Source organism: Polistes dominula, unplaced genomic scaffold (genome assembly GCF_049000335.1).
Source record: "Polistes dominula isolate Pdom_NZ unplaced genomic scaffold, Pdom_raw_medaka contig_15, whole genome shotgun sequence".
NCBI lineage: Eukaryota > Metazoa > Arthropoda > Insecta > Hymenoptera > Vespidae > Polistes > Polistes dominula.
This window is the reverse complement of record NW_028300915.1, coordinates 1,597,347-1,615,888: the sequence shown is the minus strand read 5'-3', so window position 1 is coordinate 1,615,888 and position 18,542 is coordinate 1,597,347. Positions and strand designations below refer to the sequence as shown.

The 18,542-nt window shown below is 25.9% G+C and overlaps 4 protein-coding genes across 9 annotated transcripts in view; 3 read left to right on the top strand and 1 right to left on the bottom strand.

Annotated features, from left to right (window-relative positions):
• sano (CABIT domain-containing protein serrano) overlaps positions 1-8,919 on the top strand; it is a 122,221-nt gene extending 113,302 nt beyond the window's left edge. For all 3 annotated transcript variants that reach the window (XM_015324462.2, XM_089170309.1, XM_089170310.1), the window contains one exon: positions 5,715-8,919. The gene's annotated coding sequence lies outside the window, so the exon portion shown is untranslated. The remainder of the gene's footprint in view (positions 1-5,714) is intronic.
• Pez (protein tyrosine phosphatase non-receptor pez) lies at positions 8,137-17,966 on the bottom strand. 4 transcript variants are annotated; one of them, XM_089170315.1, is made up of 9 exons: positions 17,809-17,966; positions 17,373-17,650; positions 16,863-17,229; positions 16,614-16,782; positions 16,363-16,524; positions 16,209-16,297; positions 15,884-16,085; positions 13,630-15,634; positions 8,137-8,330 (listed from the first exon to the last, which is right to left on the bottom strand). In XM_089170315.1, the coding sequence occupies exons 2-8, from the start codon at positions 17,398-17,400 to the stop codon at positions 15,317-15,319; spliced, it is 1,335 nt and encodes a 444-aa protein (XP_089026441.1). In that variant the 5' UTR covers positions 17,401-17,650; positions 17,809-17,966; the 3' UTR covers positions 8,137-8,330; positions 13,630-15,316. The 4 variants fall into 4 exon arrangements, with proteins under 4 accessions (XP_089026441.1, XP_089026442.1, XP_089026443.1 ...); XM_089170316.1 differs by having other exon boundaries at positions 17,804-17,956; XM_089170317.1 differs by lacking the exon at positions 17,373-17,650 and having other exon boundaries at positions 17,809-17,954.
• LOC107068266 (uroporphyrinogen-III synthase) lies at positions 9,634-11,240 on the top strand. Its single transcript, XM_015324487.2, has 2 exons — positions 9,634-10,083; positions 10,161-11,240. Exons 1-2 carry the CDS (start codon positions 9,897-9,899, stop codon positions 10,772-10,774), a joined length of 801 nt encoding a protein of 266 aa, XP_015179973.1. The 5' UTR covers positions 9,634-9,896; the 3' UTR covers positions 10,775-11,240.
• Positions 11,748-13,623, top strand: LOC107068181 (uroporphyrinogen-III synthase-like). The gene is made up of 2 exons (XM_089170319.1): positions 11,748-12,045; positions 12,123-13,623. Exons 1-2 carry the CDS (start codon positions 11,859-11,861, stop codon positions 12,734-12,736), a joined length of 801 nt encoding a protein of 266 aa, XP_089026445.1. The 5' UTR covers positions 11,748-11,858; the 3' UTR covers positions 12,737-13,623.
• Positions 17,967-18,542: the final 576 nt, after the last annotated feature.

Below are 18,542 nucleotides of genomic sequence, written 5' to 3'. Positions count from 1 at the left end.
AATAATAATAATAATAGTATTCTTAATAACAACCAAATAATTACTTATTATTATTAATAATATAAATAATAATAATAATAATAATTTATTTATTTGTTTTTAAAAAGTTAAAGAAGAAAGGTCGTTTAGTTTGTGGGTAAGAAGTTGAATACATAGATAGAACTTATTTCGTATGCGTTCCACGCAAGTAGACGCACCTGCGTGTTCCACGAGCGTGTCCAGACGAAGAAGCGGGTTGGTTAGGGGCCACCGACCTCTTCTTCTTCTTCTTCTTCTTCTTCTTCTTCTTCTTCTTCTTCTTCTTCTTCTTCTTCTTCTTCTTCTTCTTCTTCTTCTTCTTCTTCTTCTTCTTCTTCGGTATCTACCTTTCCAGAATTTCCAGAGGTAAAACCGTCCGAGAGAAGGTCGACTGCCCCAGACATTGATCCTCTTTTTATTTTCTGTTTTCCTTTTTTTCTTTTTTTTGGATTAAAATCAATCTTTATCACCTGTATTAAATACCTACCTTTCAGAAAAAGAAAAAAAAAACAATTGCAAACTAATATCCACATATACATATTTATTTTTTTTTAACTTGGCAACCAATAATTACGACACTTAATTAAATCATTTTAAAAATAAGAACAAATAAAAATGAACAGAAAAAGACATTTATTTTAGCATTTGTTTTTTATATATATATATATATATATATATTATTTATTTAATACGAACTGCATAATTACTTAATCATATTGAAATGTGCAAAATTGAAAACGAAACAATTTGTTATTTGAAAAGATCTATGATAAAATCTAACCTAGAAATGTGGTGGCACAAAACTTTGAACAATTTTTTTTTATATTAAAATATAATGTATAATAAGAAAAACCTGTATAATTAAAAACAAAATCATATTGAATATATGATTCTAAAAAAAAAATTATATTTAACATACTGAAAAACTATTTCTACAAATTCTGTTCAAATATTGTCAAATTTTCTGTATAAATCCAAAACATTCTGTATCAATACATAGATAAACAAGTACAGATTTAATATGATTTTGTAACGTAAAATCAAATTCATTTCTGTTTCTAAATAATACGCCATATATATATATATATATATATATATATATATATATATATATATATATATATTGTAGTTTACTTGAAAAAAAAAAAAGAAATTATAAATTGCATAAGAAGTTGTATAAAAAGTTGTTGTTAATGTACATGTAAAAATGTAATTGATTAAACATCACTAAACCTGGTAAGATTCGTTTGTAGTTATTAATGGCAGCCACTGTACACGACTATATACGAACTATGTAAAAAAAAACATTAAAAAAAATTACAGAAACGCTTTGTCCCAGTACTGTATGGCTACAGAGAGCGCCCTTAGGTTAGTCATGTGGATATTACTGCGACGATATCTATGGCGTGGGTTGCTTTGTTCCTCCTCGTCGCCCGGCCTATCTTTACCCTCACAGTATAAGCCCTCACCAATGGCGTAACACTTCACTGTTAAAACTGTTAAAACACCTCTCTTTTCCTCTTTCTCTCTTTTTTTTTTTTTTATTTTATAAACGTTTAACTTACACGCAGTTTCTTCCTAATTCAAATTACGATATTTCGTTTGTTTTATATTTCATATATTTTTGATATATTATTTAATATTGTTTATGTGAATATTTTTATTATATTATTTCAATGTAAAAATTGTGTTAATATTTAAAAAAAATTAAAATAATAGATTTTTTTTTGATAATATATAACATTTGTTTTATTTTAAATACTTTTTCTCAATTTTATATTTTCTCAATGTAAAAATTGTGTAAATATTTATTAATTAAAATAATATTAATATATAGATAATTTAACCAATATATACAAATTATTTTAATTTATTATTAATAAAATATTTTTATTTGTAAGTCACTTTACACGTGACTTATAACCCATAAGGATTAAATTGAAATAATAGTTTTTTTTTTTTTAATATAAAATTTTCCTTATTTCACAAATTCTTTTCCCCCACTCTTTATACCTGATATAAAGTTACCTGATATAATTTTCTTATGGTAATATTCCTCTTATTTCTTCTTTATTTTTTTTATAAATTACTTTAATGATTTTATATAAATATATATATAGGTTGTTAGCTATTTTTTTTATATAATTTTCTATGTAAAAATTTAAACGTATTGCTACGTCACTGACTGACTCTTGTGTATACCCGCTTGCTGTTTCCCCTGCCTGCCATTGTGCGAACACGCATGGCAGGAGACCATAAAAGGGTTATTGTTTCGACGGATGGTGATACCTGTGCGAAGAAGTCGCCTTGTTTTACGTTGCTTCAACTAACCTCGTGTATTTATCGTAAAGATCCTTTTGGTTCCATCATTTCATAATGTTACTCCATCATTCATGATTATTTTTTTTTTTATTTATTATTTTTTTAAATATAACAAATATTATTTTATATTAATTTTTGTATTTCATAATAATGTGTTTTCTATTATTGCATAAATATTATTATATATTACAATAAAATATAAAATAAATAAATATACATATATATATAAATTAATTTTATATTTATTTTATATAATTTTATAATTATATAATATTAATAGTAATTAAATTTATTATTTTTTATTTTACATTAATATTAACAAACACGTATTGGGATCTCTAGCACTTGAATACGCTATCTGGTGGCTAAATTCAAAATTAGAGTAGATAGGTTGAATTTTGTTACGCCACGTGGGATCTCTAGCACTTGAATACGCTATCTGGTGACTAAATTCAAAATTAGAGTAGATAGTTTAAATTGCTACGCCACGTGGTGGGATCTCTAGCACTTGAATACGCTATCTGGTGGCTAAATTCAAAATTAGAGTAGATAGATCGAATTGCTACGCCACGCCCCTGCCAGAGATCCCAATAAGTAAATAAAATGACCCAAAAAAAATGAAAATTACAATAACAACGACAAAAGTTCATATTGCATCGTATAACTGGAGGCTACATTTTTATAAAGAAAATTTGAGAATGATAATTAATCAACGTTCTCAATGAAATTTTATTTCTTTTTGTCTTTTTTTTTGTTTTTCTTTTTTATGGTACATGGTCGAAGACACGAACACGCCTCTCTCTCTCTACGTTTCTTCCACACCAACCCATTGGGAATATCTGTTACCCTTGCCCAACCCTCTCGTTCCTGTAGCGTTAAAGAATTACGAGCCTTCGAACTGATTATTAAGTCCCATTGATTTAAAGCGATGCTTTAAATACCCCCAGTACATCAAATGAATTTTACTCAGACTATGAAACGAGAGAGAGAGAGAGAGAGAGAGAGAGACAGACAGACAGAGAGAAAGAGAGAAAGAGAGAAAGAGAATCATCCTTGGTGGGTGGCAGGTTTTTTTATTCCCTTTGAAACATCCTTTTTGCATACCTTTCAATTAATTAAATATACATGGGGTATTCCCCATTTAATTCTCCATAAACATCCATGCAAGTTATCATCATCCATTCAAATATTTTATTTTATTTTTTTATTTTATTATCACAATGTTAATTTTTATATCATATTCAATAAATTAAAGATTGTCATTATTTTTTATTTATTTATTAATAATTAAATCATCAAAATTAATTATCCAATTAAGAATTTAATTTAATTTCTAATGGTGGTGATATAACAAACCATGAATAAAAAAAAAACAAGATAAGAAACTAACAAGAAGAAACATCATATTATAATAAATGAAGTTATTGTGTCGTACAAATTATAAAACAAACAAACAAACAAACATATGCATTACGATATATGAATATTGTATGTTCATCATAATCCATGTACAGGGTGATTCATCAACACTTGCCACCAAAATAACTTCACAAGTTTAAAAAGTGGCTAATGAAAATGTTGCATGAATAATTCAGGACTACAATATGACATTAGTATTATTTTCCTAGGTTCAGTCATTTTCGAGATGTATTGCTCAACTCTTTGTTTTTTTTTTCAATACAATGTTATATTTGAATACTAATTTTCGGATAGCGGTTGACATGACGAATCCAACGATGTGCAACATTAAATACAAAAACCTGACAATGACCAATATAAAACTATTCGGAAAATATCTGTTCCGTCCGTAGTCGGAACAACTAAAGTATGACGCAACCCTGATACAATCCTGACGCGACCATGACGCGACCATGGACCAAGGAAGAGCTGTATTGTGGTCGACTTGTTCGCCAGTTTTTACCTTCGTTGGTCTTCAAAAATATTCATGTTGCATATCATTGGATTTGTCTTGTCAACCGGTATCCGAAAATGAGTATTCAAATATAAAATAAATCTTGAAAATGACTGAACCTAGTAGACAAATACTTATGTAATATTGTCACCCTGAATATTTCATGCAACATTTTCATTAGCTACTTTTTAAACTTGTGAAGCTATTTAGGTGACAAGAGCTGGTGAATCACCCTGTATATATAACGAAAGGAGTAAGGAAGGAAGGAAGGAAGGAAGGAAGGAAAGAAGGAAGGCAAGCAAGGCAGCCAGGCATCCCTTCTTGGGCTGCCAATTTGCATGACCGATGATCGGTCACCACTATAAGCGATTCGCTAGAGTGCATCATTATTATGCACTCTTGAGATACCGATCAAACTGTCAGTAATAACAGTCGCACGAGCTGTGCGCGGTACGCTAAGGCAGCCCTCGTGTTTATTAAATTACGTCAAATTATTGGTACTCTCTTCAAAAAGGGCTTTTTGCATTATATACGAAGATAGAAGAAATATATCCTAGATAGTAGTCCTTTCACGTTATATCGTTCACCACATTTTCCTTTTTTTTTTTTTTTTCAAGATATTACACGAGAATCGAAAGGATATTGATCGTTGATGTTTTTTTCTTTGTTTTTTTTTTTAAATAAAAAAATAATAAAAAATAAAATAAGTAAAAGGATCTGAAGAAAAATTGAACTAAATTTATATCCTCCCCCCTTTTTATTATTATTACTATTATTATTATTATATATAATAATACTCACATTTTGTATAGAGGGTGTATCTTTATATGTAAAATCAAATTTAGTACGGAATAACAGGTATATATTAAAATTATAATAAAATATATTAATATATAAAATAATATAATAAGTAAATATAATATATAATATTCCCTTTAATTTATATTTCTAAAAAATATTTTTTATCTTTTGTAGATATATATATATATAACAGAGATAATCATGACTCTTTGTTAATAAACAAATAATTGGCAATAAAATAATATTGCAATTATAAATTGAGATATAAACTATCCTATCTTTCAAGTTGAATGAAACTGCACACAGTGTGCAAAATTTTATCAAAATCGGTTCAGTAGTTTAGGAGTCCATTGCGAACAAACAACGTGACACGTAATTTATATATATTAAGAAGAGAAGATATATATATATATATATACATAAATAATTCAAATTCAAAATTAGAGTAGATAGGTCGAATTGCTATGCCACGTGGGATCTCTAACACTTGAATGCGCTATCTCGTGGCTAAATTCAAAATTAGAGTAGATAGGTTGAATTGCTACGCCACGCCCCTGCCAGAGATCCCTGCCAGAGATGTATATATATATATATATATATATATATTATATTAAATGGATATTTTTGAATTGTAAATATTAACTTTTGTTTTTATTTTTAGATCGACAGACGAAGGGCTAAAGAAGGCAAAAAATGAGCGGACCAAGAAACAAATCAAAAGGACACTCTTCTTTAGTTTTCGACTAATCAACATTTCTAAAATCAGAGAGAGAGAGAGAGAGAGAAGGAGAGAAAAATTGAGAAAATAATTGTACAAAAAAAATCAATTTTTGTACTATTTTTTAACTAATGCCCGTGAAAGTCGGCCATATCGTTTCTATTCGATCATTGAATTTCAACATAATGAATACAATCCTTAAATAGAAAAAAAATAAAGTTAAAAAAGAAAGAAAGAAATAACGATAAATAGATGTAGAATATAAAAGAGAATAGAACAAAATAAAAAAAGAAAAAAGAGAGATATATAATAGAAAAAAAATTTCCAAAAATTACTGTGTAATTTCACTCAAAGTTAATTATTGAAACTTCAAAATAAAATGATGAAATATTGTTTGAAAAAAAAAAAAAATTGAATTAAAAAAAAAAAGTAAAAGAAAGTTATAACAAAACACACACGCACACACACACATTTCTTTATAAACATTTACATTTGAAATAAAACAATAATCAAATAATTGAATTTCAATAAATAAATAAACATTATCGTTTCAAATTACAAACTACAAAACTGTAAAGAAAAATTCTAAAATACGATTAAACCGAATTTAGAATTCTATCGAATAATGTGTTGTTTTATATTACGAGAAAAAAAGATAGTCATAAAAATCGTAGAAGAGAAAGAAAAAAAAAGCTAAACTGATGACGAGACATTTCTCATATGAAAATAGAGTAATCAGTAAATGAGAAAGATAAGAAAAGAAACAAAAAGAGAAAGAGAGAGAGAGAGAGAGAGAGAGAAGAGATAAGGGAGAAAAGAAAAACAAAACAGAATGAAAGATAAAAAGAAAAGTAGGAAAGATAGTTAAAAGAGAAAAAGAAAAAAAAAAGCAAAAAAAAAACAAAATCAAGTGAGCATTTAATTAATTAATCTTATAATAGATTATAGATAATAACATGAATGCCATAATAATGACCAAGTTTTGTGGTTGTACTTAAGTCATACTTTTCTATTTCTTTTCTACCCTATTTTATTATAAAAGCGTAGATTTAAGTTGTATCATCGTACGATTATTACCTAAAAATACAATTTGTCCGTGTTATGTGAGTTATTATATCCAATTCTATATATATATATATATATAAAAGTATATATATATATAAATTTATGATATAATTACACGCGTACAATATGTCCAAGTTTTAATGAAAACTTTGATTATAGTTTATTATATAAGATGTTTAAACAATTTACGAAAAAAAAAAAAAAAAAAAAAAAACTAACAACGAGAAAATCTTGAAATAAATCAATTATTTCGTGCAATGACAAGGATTACGAATTTTTTGTTTGAAATTTTTTAAAGAACAAAACAAATGCTTAACAAATGAAATATCAATCTGAATTACAACGTGTTGTTTTTTTTTTGTTTTTTTTTCTACTTTTTTTACTTTGCACGAAATATATTTTTTTTTTAATTGTTAATATTAAATCAATGTAAAAAAAAAAAACAAAAAAAAAATCAAATCAAGGCAATTTAAGAAAGTGGCGTTTTAGTTAAAGGAATTAATTTTGATTTTGGAAAAAAAAAAGTTTACTCTTCTATTTAGAAAAAGTATTTGTCCAATAATTAAACATTGATATAAAGTTAACGAAAAAGACAATTACGTTGATTTTTTTTTTGTCCAATTAATTTGTTCTACGTTTAGAAGAAGAAAAAAAAAAGCATTTATTTTTTTCTTTCTTTTTTTATTATTTTATCTTATTGTAAATCTTCTTTTCTTTTTTTTTTTTTTACATTTTCTTGTACTCGCCGATTGTTCTTGTGCCAACCGATCTTAACTGAAATTACTTTTATCGAACAAATCATATTAGTATATGTGTGTTCGATAAACCTTAGTAAAGTATAAAGATCTCAGAGTCTCTAAAACAAACAAAAAATAAACAAACAGCAAAATTGCACATAATTATTGCGTTGTTGTTTTTAAATATAATTTTAAGTATGAGTTTATAAAAAAAAAAAAAAAAAAAAAAAACAGATAAGACCATACTTGTGACCATTAAGAGTTCTTACATTAATTAACCATTTTAAATAGAACTCATTAAAAGTTAAGTTTGAGACCACTAATTGAATCATTTTTCTCACTTATGAGTCATTTTATTCAAATAGGAGTACTATGCTACTAGGACTTTGGTCTCATTTTTGTGATTATTATTTAAGTATATTATATATATACATATGTATTATTATTATTATTATTATTATTATTATTATTATTATTATTATTATAATAGTATTAAGCTTTTTATAATTTAGTATGATTTATATGACCGTTATTGGACTCTCTAAAGGTGTTTCTTTTAAAAAAAAAAAAAGCATATTATAATATGATTTTCATAAATATTCAAATATAAACAAAATATTCACCTGTGAGACCAAACACAAAAATAATACATACATATCTTGAACGAATGATGCCTCTTTTCTTCGTACACAGCATTTGTTTTTTTTTCTTCTTTCATTTTCTTTAACTTCTTTTCCCGTGTTTACTTTTAATGAAGCTGCAATTGAGAAAGAATATAGATTTAAGAATTAATGAATTAATTGATTAATTAATTATAAGCTAGATATATCGGCGTTGTACAATAGGAGGTAATTTACGTTATAAGACATAAATTTGGAATTTTATCATGATTAAATATTATGTGTTTATCTAATTGAATACTTAGAAGGCACTCGGTCCCCTTTACGATGTATTTTGAACTCTTATGCGTATATTTGTATTACAATGTTCACAAAGAGTTCAATTTTGCCATGATTACAAGTGCTAAGAAGTAAAAAATAATAAAATAACAAGAAAGAGAGATTAAATAATAATGAAAGAGTGTTAAGGGAAGATAGATGATGATTATTTAGTCTATAATCACGTTTTCATGGTGAAATCATTCGTAAGGGTCGAGGATCGTTGTGCCTTCGTTTATATACGTTTAACATGTTTAGTTTAATAGTAAGGAGGATAAATGTCCACTTTGTGATCGATAAGAAATTGTTCATTTCCCATGTTTTTTTTTTTATACGTTCTTTCACTGCTTATTTAGATAATAAGTTATGTACCCTAAAAGAGTGTTTCAATAAAAATGACAACGAAAATGGGTTCATTCATAATTTATACCTAAATGCACTTCTTATGTTTACAAATTATTGGTTAGGTTATGCAGAATGTTATTAATCCTAGAAATGATTTTAAATTTAATATCAAATAATTATAAGATTGTAATAGAATTATAACCTGATCATTATCAACTAGGTTATGCACAATGTTATTTATCATTAATAAGTGATTTTCAATTCAATATAAAATATAATCAAATAATTATAAGATTGTAATAGAATTATAACCTCATTATTTTTGTTATATACACTAATAATTTTTTACAAGAACATTTTATAATGACACAATCTAAATTATTATATTTGATTAATTTTGTATTATTTTAGAACAGTTTATAACTTTCTGCATTAATAGGTTATCCTAATTGAAAATAGGTTTTGAAAAAACATAATATGTCAATAATTCTAAAAATTTGAAAAACACTAATGTATAAAAATCAATCTTTAGATTTAATTAATTACAATATTATAAATATTCAATATACATAACACCAAAATTTCTTTTCTTTTATTATTTCCACACTATCAGCTGTTTACTATGTCACTACTGTCAAATCTTGTACAATAATAACACGTCCCTTGAGATAGTCCACTCACTGACAGGTATGTTACATAGGTTAAACGCCATTGGTCGAGAGCAGAACCAATGAGAAAAATTCTTGAAAAATTATCTTATAAATTCTGAACTAGTAATAAAATGATTTCAAATTTTCATAACTCAATTTAGTGTCTATCAGAATGACTATTTTAATTTTTATTTCTTTATTACTCATACAGGTTTATTAGTTTATGTTTAAAAAAAAAATATTTTAGTGATTTAATTAATCTCAAGTGTATTTTATTTGAAAGTGGTGGTTATGTTATCCCCGTATTTATAAAGTAATGTCATTTTAAGTTTGCAAATATCACAAATATTTAAATTATTAATCTATTATTACAATAACATTTATCTTATCATGGCAAAATCATGTGATAGCATAGTTTTATGTAGAGGATTACCTGAACAAACTTTACAAGAAGACAATTATTTGATTACTTTACAATCAGTTGGTTATAAATGCTATTATTTATATACCTCACGATTTGAATTTGATAATAGCCCAAATTTAAAAATGTGCTTACAAAACGCCGAATATTATAGTGGTAATATATAAATATTATATATATATATTCATTATACATATGATTTAATATAAACAACGACACGTATGTTAATGTAGGTTTAATATTGACTAGTCAACGTGCCGTAGAAGCAATATATAACATACTCAAGGATGATAAGATATCACTAAGCAGGTGGCAAAAATTACCTGCATATTGCGTTGGTCCTGCAACTGCATCACTCGCAAAAAATAACCTTGGTTTAGAATTCTGTTTAGGTAGTGAAACCGGTAATACCAAGGATCTTGCAAAAGTCATTATTTCTCATAAAGCATTAATAACAAAACCACTGTTATACCCTTGCAGTGAAATTGCACATGCAACCATTGAACAAGTTCTTTCAAAAAATAGCATTGATTTAAAAAAACTTGTTGCTTATCGGACTGTAATGAGACAATCATTAGAAGCTGATTTCTTAAATATCGTTAGTACTACACCAAAAATATATGTCTTTTTTAGTCCATCTACCGTAGATTACTTTGTATCCATATTAAAGAGACATCCTAATTATATTAAAAATATTAAAGCAGTAGCAATTGGTCCTACGACTAAACAAAGTCTAATACAGGCTAAATTTGAAGTTTATGCCACTGCAGCAAATCCAAATCCAACATCTTTATTAGAAGCTATTAACAATGCTGGTTGCAATAGTAATTCAGATACAATGATGTAACATATGAAATATTTTTATTCTAAATGTTGTAAATATTTTAGATGTTATTAATTATTCGTTTAGAATTGTATATTATTATTTTTTTCATTGCGAATAATATTATATTATATTATATATATATTTTATTTATTATGATACTTCTATAACTGTGATACATTGTGAATGAATAATTATTAACAGAATTTTCTTTTATTCAACTAATTACAGTAAAGATTAATATCCATTATGATATGTGTAACAAACTTTACAATATATTTTTGCAATTTTATTAAACATAATTAAATTGGTTAAATTAATAAGACTACATCAAAACTATACAATTATCAAAATTCTTTATAACAATTATACTCATAATGTATATATATTCTCTAATATGTTTCGAGGATTTTCATTAAAATATCAACTTAATGTAAATTATGTACAAATAATAATGCAACAATGTGAAAGTTAAAAAAAAAAAAAAGAATTATTGTTAATACTCTGTATACATTAGATTCTACAATAGTTACTTAGTCTTATATCATTTATAATATAAATTAAATAACTTTTCTTGTAGTTGATTTTTGAAAATTTTTGATATAATATAATGCCTTTTATTACTAACAAAAGAAAAATAATAATCGTGTCTTTGAGTCTTTTCTGATAATCAGCAATTGCAAACAAATTGAAGTATGCCGAGTTAAAATATTTAATATTATTGGCGACTAAAGTAGTTAATTAATGAAAATTTCAACTACTTGCGTAGTACAAAATAATGTAGTAAATATAAGCTTAAAGAATTATTATGATAAAACGTGTAGCTAAAATGATTTTATTTTGTGAACTGTCAATAGTACATTTATTGATTTTTTATCATTTATCCTTTATGCTAATGTGGCGCCACCCTAATTTAATACATTTCGAAGGACACTTTTCATATAAACAAATGATTTCCCTTACCTCTACCCCCAATAATTATCAAACGTATTTTATTTAAAAGTGGTGTTAATGTTATCCTCGTATGTTAAGTAATATCATTTTAAGTTTGCAAATATCACAAATATTTAAATTATTAATCTATTAGTACAATAACATTTATCTTATCATGGCAAGATTATACGATAGCATAGTTTTGTGTAAAGAAGTACCTGAACAAACTGTAGAAGAAAGAAATTATTTGACTTATTTAAAAACAGCTGGTTATAAATGCAAGTATTTATATACCTCACAGTTTGAATTTGTTAATAGCTCAGATTTAAAATCGTGGTTAATAAACCCTGAATTTTTTGATGGTAATATACAAATATTATATATAGAGATTCATTATACAAATGATTTAATATAAACAACGACATGTATGTTAATGTAGGTTTATTATTGACTAGTGAACATGCCGTAGAAGCAATATGTAACATACTAAGGGAGGATGAAATATCACTAAGCAGGTGGCAAAAATTACCTGCATATTGCCTTGGTCATGCAATTTCATCACTAGCAAAAAATAACCTTGGTTTAGAATTCTGTTTAGGTAGTGAAACCGATGATACCAAGGATCTTGTAGAGATCATGATTTCTCGTAAAGCATTAATAATAAAACCACTGTTATACCCTTGCACTGAAATTGCACAAGGCCCCTTTGAAGTAGTTCTTTCAAAAAATACCATTTATCTGTATAAAATTGTTGCTTATTGGAATGCAATTAGGCAATCATTCAAAGCTGATGTCTTAAATAACGTTAGTACTAAACCAAAAATATTTGTCTTTTTTAGTCCATTATGCGTAGATTACTTTGTATCCATATTAAGGGATTATCCTGCTTGTATAAAAAATGTAAAAGCAGTAGCAATTGATCCTGAGACTGAAGAAAATCTAATAGAGGCTAAATTTGAAGTTTATGCCACTGCAGCAAATCCAAATCCAACATCTTTATTAGAAGCTATTATCAATGCTGGTGTCAATAGTAGGTTAGATTTAACGATCTGACATATAAAATATTTTTATTCTCAACGTTGTAAATATGTTATATGTTATTAATTATTCTTTTAGAGTTTTATATTATTACTTTTTTTTATTTATCATATTATTTTATATTTTCTTTTAATATTATATATTTTCTTTATTTATTATAATACTTCTATAACTGTGATACATTGTGGAGTGAATAATTATTAACATATAATTATTTATTTCATTTCAACTAATTACAGTAAAGATTAATGTCCATTATGATATGTGCAACAGAGTTTGTAATATATATTTTTGCAATTTTATTAAACATAATTAAATTGGTAAAAAAATAAGATTACATCGAAACTATACAATTTTCAAAATACTTAATAACAATTATACTCATGATGTATATATATTCTCTAATACGTTTCGAGGATTTTCATTAAAATCTCAATTTAATGTTCATTTTGTAAAAATAATAATGCAATAATGTGAAAGTTAAAAAACAAAAAAAAAGAATTATTGTTAATACTCTGTATACATTAGATTCTACAATAGTTACTTAGTCTTATATCATTTATAATATATTTTACTATAAATTAAATAACTTTTCTTGTAGTTCATTTTTCAAAATTTTTGATATAATACAATACCTTTTATTACTAACAAAAGAAAAATAATAATCGTGTCTTTCAGTCTTTTCTGATAATCAGCAATTGCAAACAAATTGAAGTATGCCGAATTAAAATATTTAATATTATTGGCGACTAAAGTAGTTAATTATTGAAAATTTCAACTACTTGCGTAGTACAAAATAATGTAGTAAATATAACCTTAAAAAATTATTATGATAAAACGTGTAGCTAAAATGATTTTAATTCGTGAAGTGTCAATAGCAGTGCTGTCAGATCGTGGGTAAATCTTACCCTCTCCCTGTGCCACTGGGATTGTACACAATGAAAGTTTTCCATGTCCGTGTGTTTGGGATGTCGAGGAAAGCCGAGTGTAACCGAAGTTGGCGGTTGGCCACGAAGTGGCACATTATGAAAGCGACTCATGTCCATGTGTTCGGACGACACGAGTCGCTTTCATAGTGTGCCACTCCGGCGTGCCCGCCAACTTCGGTTACACTCGACTTCTTTCGACATCCCAAACACACGGACATGGAAAACTTTCATTGTGTGCAATCCCAGTGGCACAGGGAGAGGGTAAGATTTACCCACGATCTGACAGCACTGGTCAATAGTACATTTATTGATTTTTTATCATTTACCCTGATGCTAATGTGGCGCCACCCTAATTTAATCCATTTCGAAGGACACTTTTCTTATGAACAAATGATTCCCCTTATCTCTACCCCCAATAATTCTGAAACGTATTTTACTTAAAAATCGTTGTAATGTTATCCTCGTATGTAAAGTAATATCATTTTAAGTTTGCAAATATCACAAATATTTAAATTATTAATCTATTAGTACAATAACATTTATCTTATCACGGCAAAATCATGTAGTAGCATAGTTTTATGTAAAGGATTACATGAACAAAATTTACTAGAAGACCATTATTTGACTACTTTACAATCAGCTGATTATAATTGCAATTATTTGTATAACTCACGATTGGAAGTTATTGGTAACACAGCTTTAAAAATTTGGTTACATAGACCTGAATATTTTGATGGTAATATATAAATATTATATATATATAAATTCATTATACATATGATTTAATATAAACAACGACATGTATGTTAATGTAGGTTTAATATTGACTAGTCAACATGCTGTAGAAGCAATATATAACATACTCAAGGATGATGTAATATTACTAAACCGGTGGCAAAAATTACCTGCATTTTGCGTTGGTCCTGCAATTACATCGCTCTAAATATGTCTAGCAGTAAATGGGTTAACAAAATTTTATTTGATTTCAACTAATTACATTAGAGATAATATTTATTATGATATGTGCAACAAAGTTTATAATATATATTTTTGCAATTTTATTAAATATAATTAAATTGGTAAAAAAATAAGATTACATCGAAACTATACAATTTTCAAAATTCTTAATAACAATTATATTCATGATGTATATATATATATATATATATATTCTTTAATATGTTTCGAGCATTTTCATTAAAATCTCAATTTAATGTAAATTATGTAAAAATAATAATGCAATAACGTGAAAGTTAAAAAAAAAAAAAAGAATTATTGATAATACTCTGTATGCATTAGATTCTACAATAGTTACTAAGTATTATATCATCTATAATATATATTTTACTATAAATTATATAACATTTATTGTAGTTAATTTTTGAAAATTTTTGATATAATACAATACCTTTTATTACTAACAAAAGAAAAATAATAATCGTGTCTTTCAGTCTTTTCTGATAATCTCTTTTTAATATGTAATAAATATATATATATATATATATATATATATATATATATAAATATATTTAATTACACATTAAAAATTGTTGATACTATTCAAAAATATATATAATATTTGAGTATGTAAATATAATACGGTTTGTATATTTAAAATCTTTTAAAATATTCAAAATCATGAAGGATGCAGGTATTAATTTTTAAATTAATATCTACTTCTATTTACCACATTACCAAGAAGGCACGAAATATCTTGTCCAACGATAGTAGACTGATTTGCATAATAAGGCTGAGGAGCATTTCCTCCATTATTATATTTCATTTGTACGGCCGTTTCATAATCTGGTGCTGGTCTATATGATGGTAATAAGGCACGTAAATTATTTATTTCAGTTGAAGAAACTGAAACTACAGGATACGGTGAAGTTGAAAGATCATTGTAACTAGTCCAATGCATGTGATCATCATCTCTACGATTTTCCATAGATACAGCTTGTTCTCCGGAATCATTTGTATCGCTATCCTATTTAATACATATTTGAAATAATAATTCAATTAAATCTTTTATGAATATTTCTTAAACTAAAATTAACAAATCAAATTAACAAATGTATCCTAATATTTGTACAAAACAACAAGAAGAAATACAGAGTACGTGTTAATTTATCTGATGATTAAAGTAAAACACAGTTTGAATTGTTATGTCAACAATATTGGTGATTGAAATGTTAAAAATTAAAATCATAATAATATTTGTTTACACTTTACTTACAAAATATGCATTATTAGATCTTTCTGATGGACGTGATTCTTGATGCTGCATATAAAATGTGTGTTGTGCTATACACAAACGCCATACGTATTTTGCATCACGTGATTCATTGAATATAAATTGTTTTGCATCTTCACCTTCAGACTGACATTCTATTCTAAATGTCTTTTTATGATTTATAACGTTACTAATATCTTTCCACCTAATAACAAAAATAATTATATATTAAATTTATATAACTTCATTTAGATATACACACACACACACATACAACTATCATTTATAAATATTATTAATATCATTGCAAAATAAGGATTATAATTACCTATAAAAGTGAGTTGTTTGAGATTTAGGACATACCAGCATAATTCCATTAAGTGATACACCAAGTATCACTTCAGAATTAGTACTATCCTGTAATTAATGATTTTATTAAATTATATGTTATAATTTGATTCAATTATTTCTTATCAATGTACCTTTGCAGGAAACGTTTCATTACCATACCCTTCTAATTGTATAACTACAGAAATATATAATTCTTCAGCTGCTGCTTGTGTTACTCCAATTAAATTTTTATATTGACATACTGCATTATGCAATAAAACATCTAATCCACCTGGTTCTGATTGTATTACTTCCTGATAACGTACAAATAATTATATATTATTTATAATAACTGTATTTAAAAATATTTCTATATAACAACACACTAAATTTGATATCTTACTTTAGGAAAGAAGGTACACTGTTGTAAACATTCCATTGTATGTCGTTCTGTATTATAATTACCAAACTCAGCTTGCATCGAATAACTTGCTAAAAGGGTAGCTTGTCTAGAATTGCAATGAATTCTACCTTCCAGTACATCACTTTTTAATTGAAGGTAATAATGATACCTTTATAAAGAATTCAAATCATGTTAAAATATTGATAATGTAATAACATTCATTATTAATTATTATAAAAAGTAATTAACCTTGTCATTTCATCTTGTATACATTGAACATCTGTAACGTAGTACATAATTCTTAGATAAAGACTAAAATTCTTAGCTTCTTTCTCAAGTTGTCGTTTCAATGGTTTATCCATATCTACCCATCGAGGAGATGGAGAACCATGTCGACTTATATAACGTAATCCAAAAATTTCTGGTTGTACAAGACCTAATCGTTGTACAATATTGTCAAGACATTCTTGACCCAAACTGTCAATATTTAAAGTACATTCAATTGATGTAGTATCCAATAATTCTATACATATTACATATTGATTTTTGGACACTACATTATATTGACGACTTCTCTTTAAATGAAATTTAAACGGCATTGTAATAGTATAGAAAACTGAAAGATAATTATAGACAAAATAATTACATCTTTTGGCACAATAGTAATAATATACAAATATTATATATATATATATATATATATATATATATATATATATATATATATATATATATATTTGTGATCATTATTTCACTTACATTTTACTATTTTATTAGTTACATACATCAAAGAAACATTGTTTTTTTTTTTTTCAATGAAAAAGTTAAAAAAAAAAGAAAGTCAAACAATTTTAATTTCACATTTCGTTATCTAATTATCAAATTATCTGTCAATGTGTACCAATGATTCTTAACCTCTTGCTTCAAATTGTGAAATAATTCAGACGTTTAACTCTAATTTTTCTTATGATAACATCGAGTCACTTCTTTATCGATCTTTTGTATACGTTATACTACAAATGATTTCAACCATATGACTGCAATCAACAAAACTTTTATAAATTAACTTATTTTCTCTTTGAGAAACGAAAATAATGAAAATTTATTTCAATAGCACAATATATATATATATAAACTTTCATCATTCATTTATATGGAAATTTCCTTTGAATACTTTTCTCTTGAAATACCTTACATTAATATAAAAATCACTTGATGTTATATACGTAGAAATTTTAGAAATTCTTCATTGGAATTTAAACATTGCAGTGGTATATCACATATTTTTTGTAAATCAATGACCAAACAGGATTACAGATCATCGACATTATTAACTCATCAAAACAGACTTATATACATACATACATATATATATATATATATATATATATATATATATGTGTGTGTGTGTGTGTGTATATATATAAAATAAATGGCTTTAAACGACAAAAAGTGAAATATTATATTACCATGTTTTGTTTTATAAAAAACATATTATTGATCGAAATGTTTTTATGGTAATGGGCCAACGTCGCAATGTAAAGAAGTGCCAATAGGCAATTACAGTGAATCTATTACGACCATTAATGGTAATTATGTATCCGTGTTAATCATTTATTAATAAAATATAAAAATTAATTTAAAATAATACAAACAAAACAAATAGAATAATAAATTTTAATAAACGAATTTTACTAAGGGTTCTTTAAATTATTTCTACAGCATTGAATTTAAAGTTCCCTTCTTTATCTTTTAGAGTTTTATATATTTTTATCATGGTACATAGAATTTATTTTATATCGTATTATTACGTCGATACATATAGGCGAATTTTCAAATGGAATTTAAAAGTAGCGCTAAGAGAAGAAAACTGCTCGAAATGGAAGCTGCTTTTAAGGGAATCGACCATTGGGAAGGCTTGTTAAATAT

Bases quoted from the DNA above. Each gene is read 5' to 3' on its own strand.
- LOC107068266 (XM_015324487.2), top strand. From the start codon at position 9,897: ATGGCAAAATCATGTGATAGCATAGTTTTATGTAGAGGATTACCTGAA. The intron at 10,084-10,160 runs GTAATATATAAA...ATGTTAATGTAG, and splicing joins AAACGCCGAATATTATAGTG to GTTTAATATTGACTAGTCAA.
- LOC107068181 (XM_089170319.1), top strand. From the start codon at position 11,859: ATGGCAAGATTATACGATAGCATAGTTTTGTGTAAAGAAGTACCTGAA. The intron at 12,046-12,122 runs GTAATATACAAA...ATGTTAATGTAG, and splicing joins AAACCCTGAATTTTTTGATG to GTTTATTATTGACTAGTGAA.
- Pez (XM_089170315.1), bottom strand. From the start codon at position 17,400: ATGTATGTAACTAATAAAATAGTAAAAT. The intron at 16,525-16,613 runs GTAAGATATCAA...GTACGTTATCAG, and splicing joins AGTGTACCTTCTTTCCTAAA to GAAGTAATACAATCAGAACC. The intron at 15,635-15,883 runs GTAAGTAAAGTG...TGTATTAAATAG, and splicing joins GATCTAATAATGCATATTTT to GATAGCGATACAAATGATTC.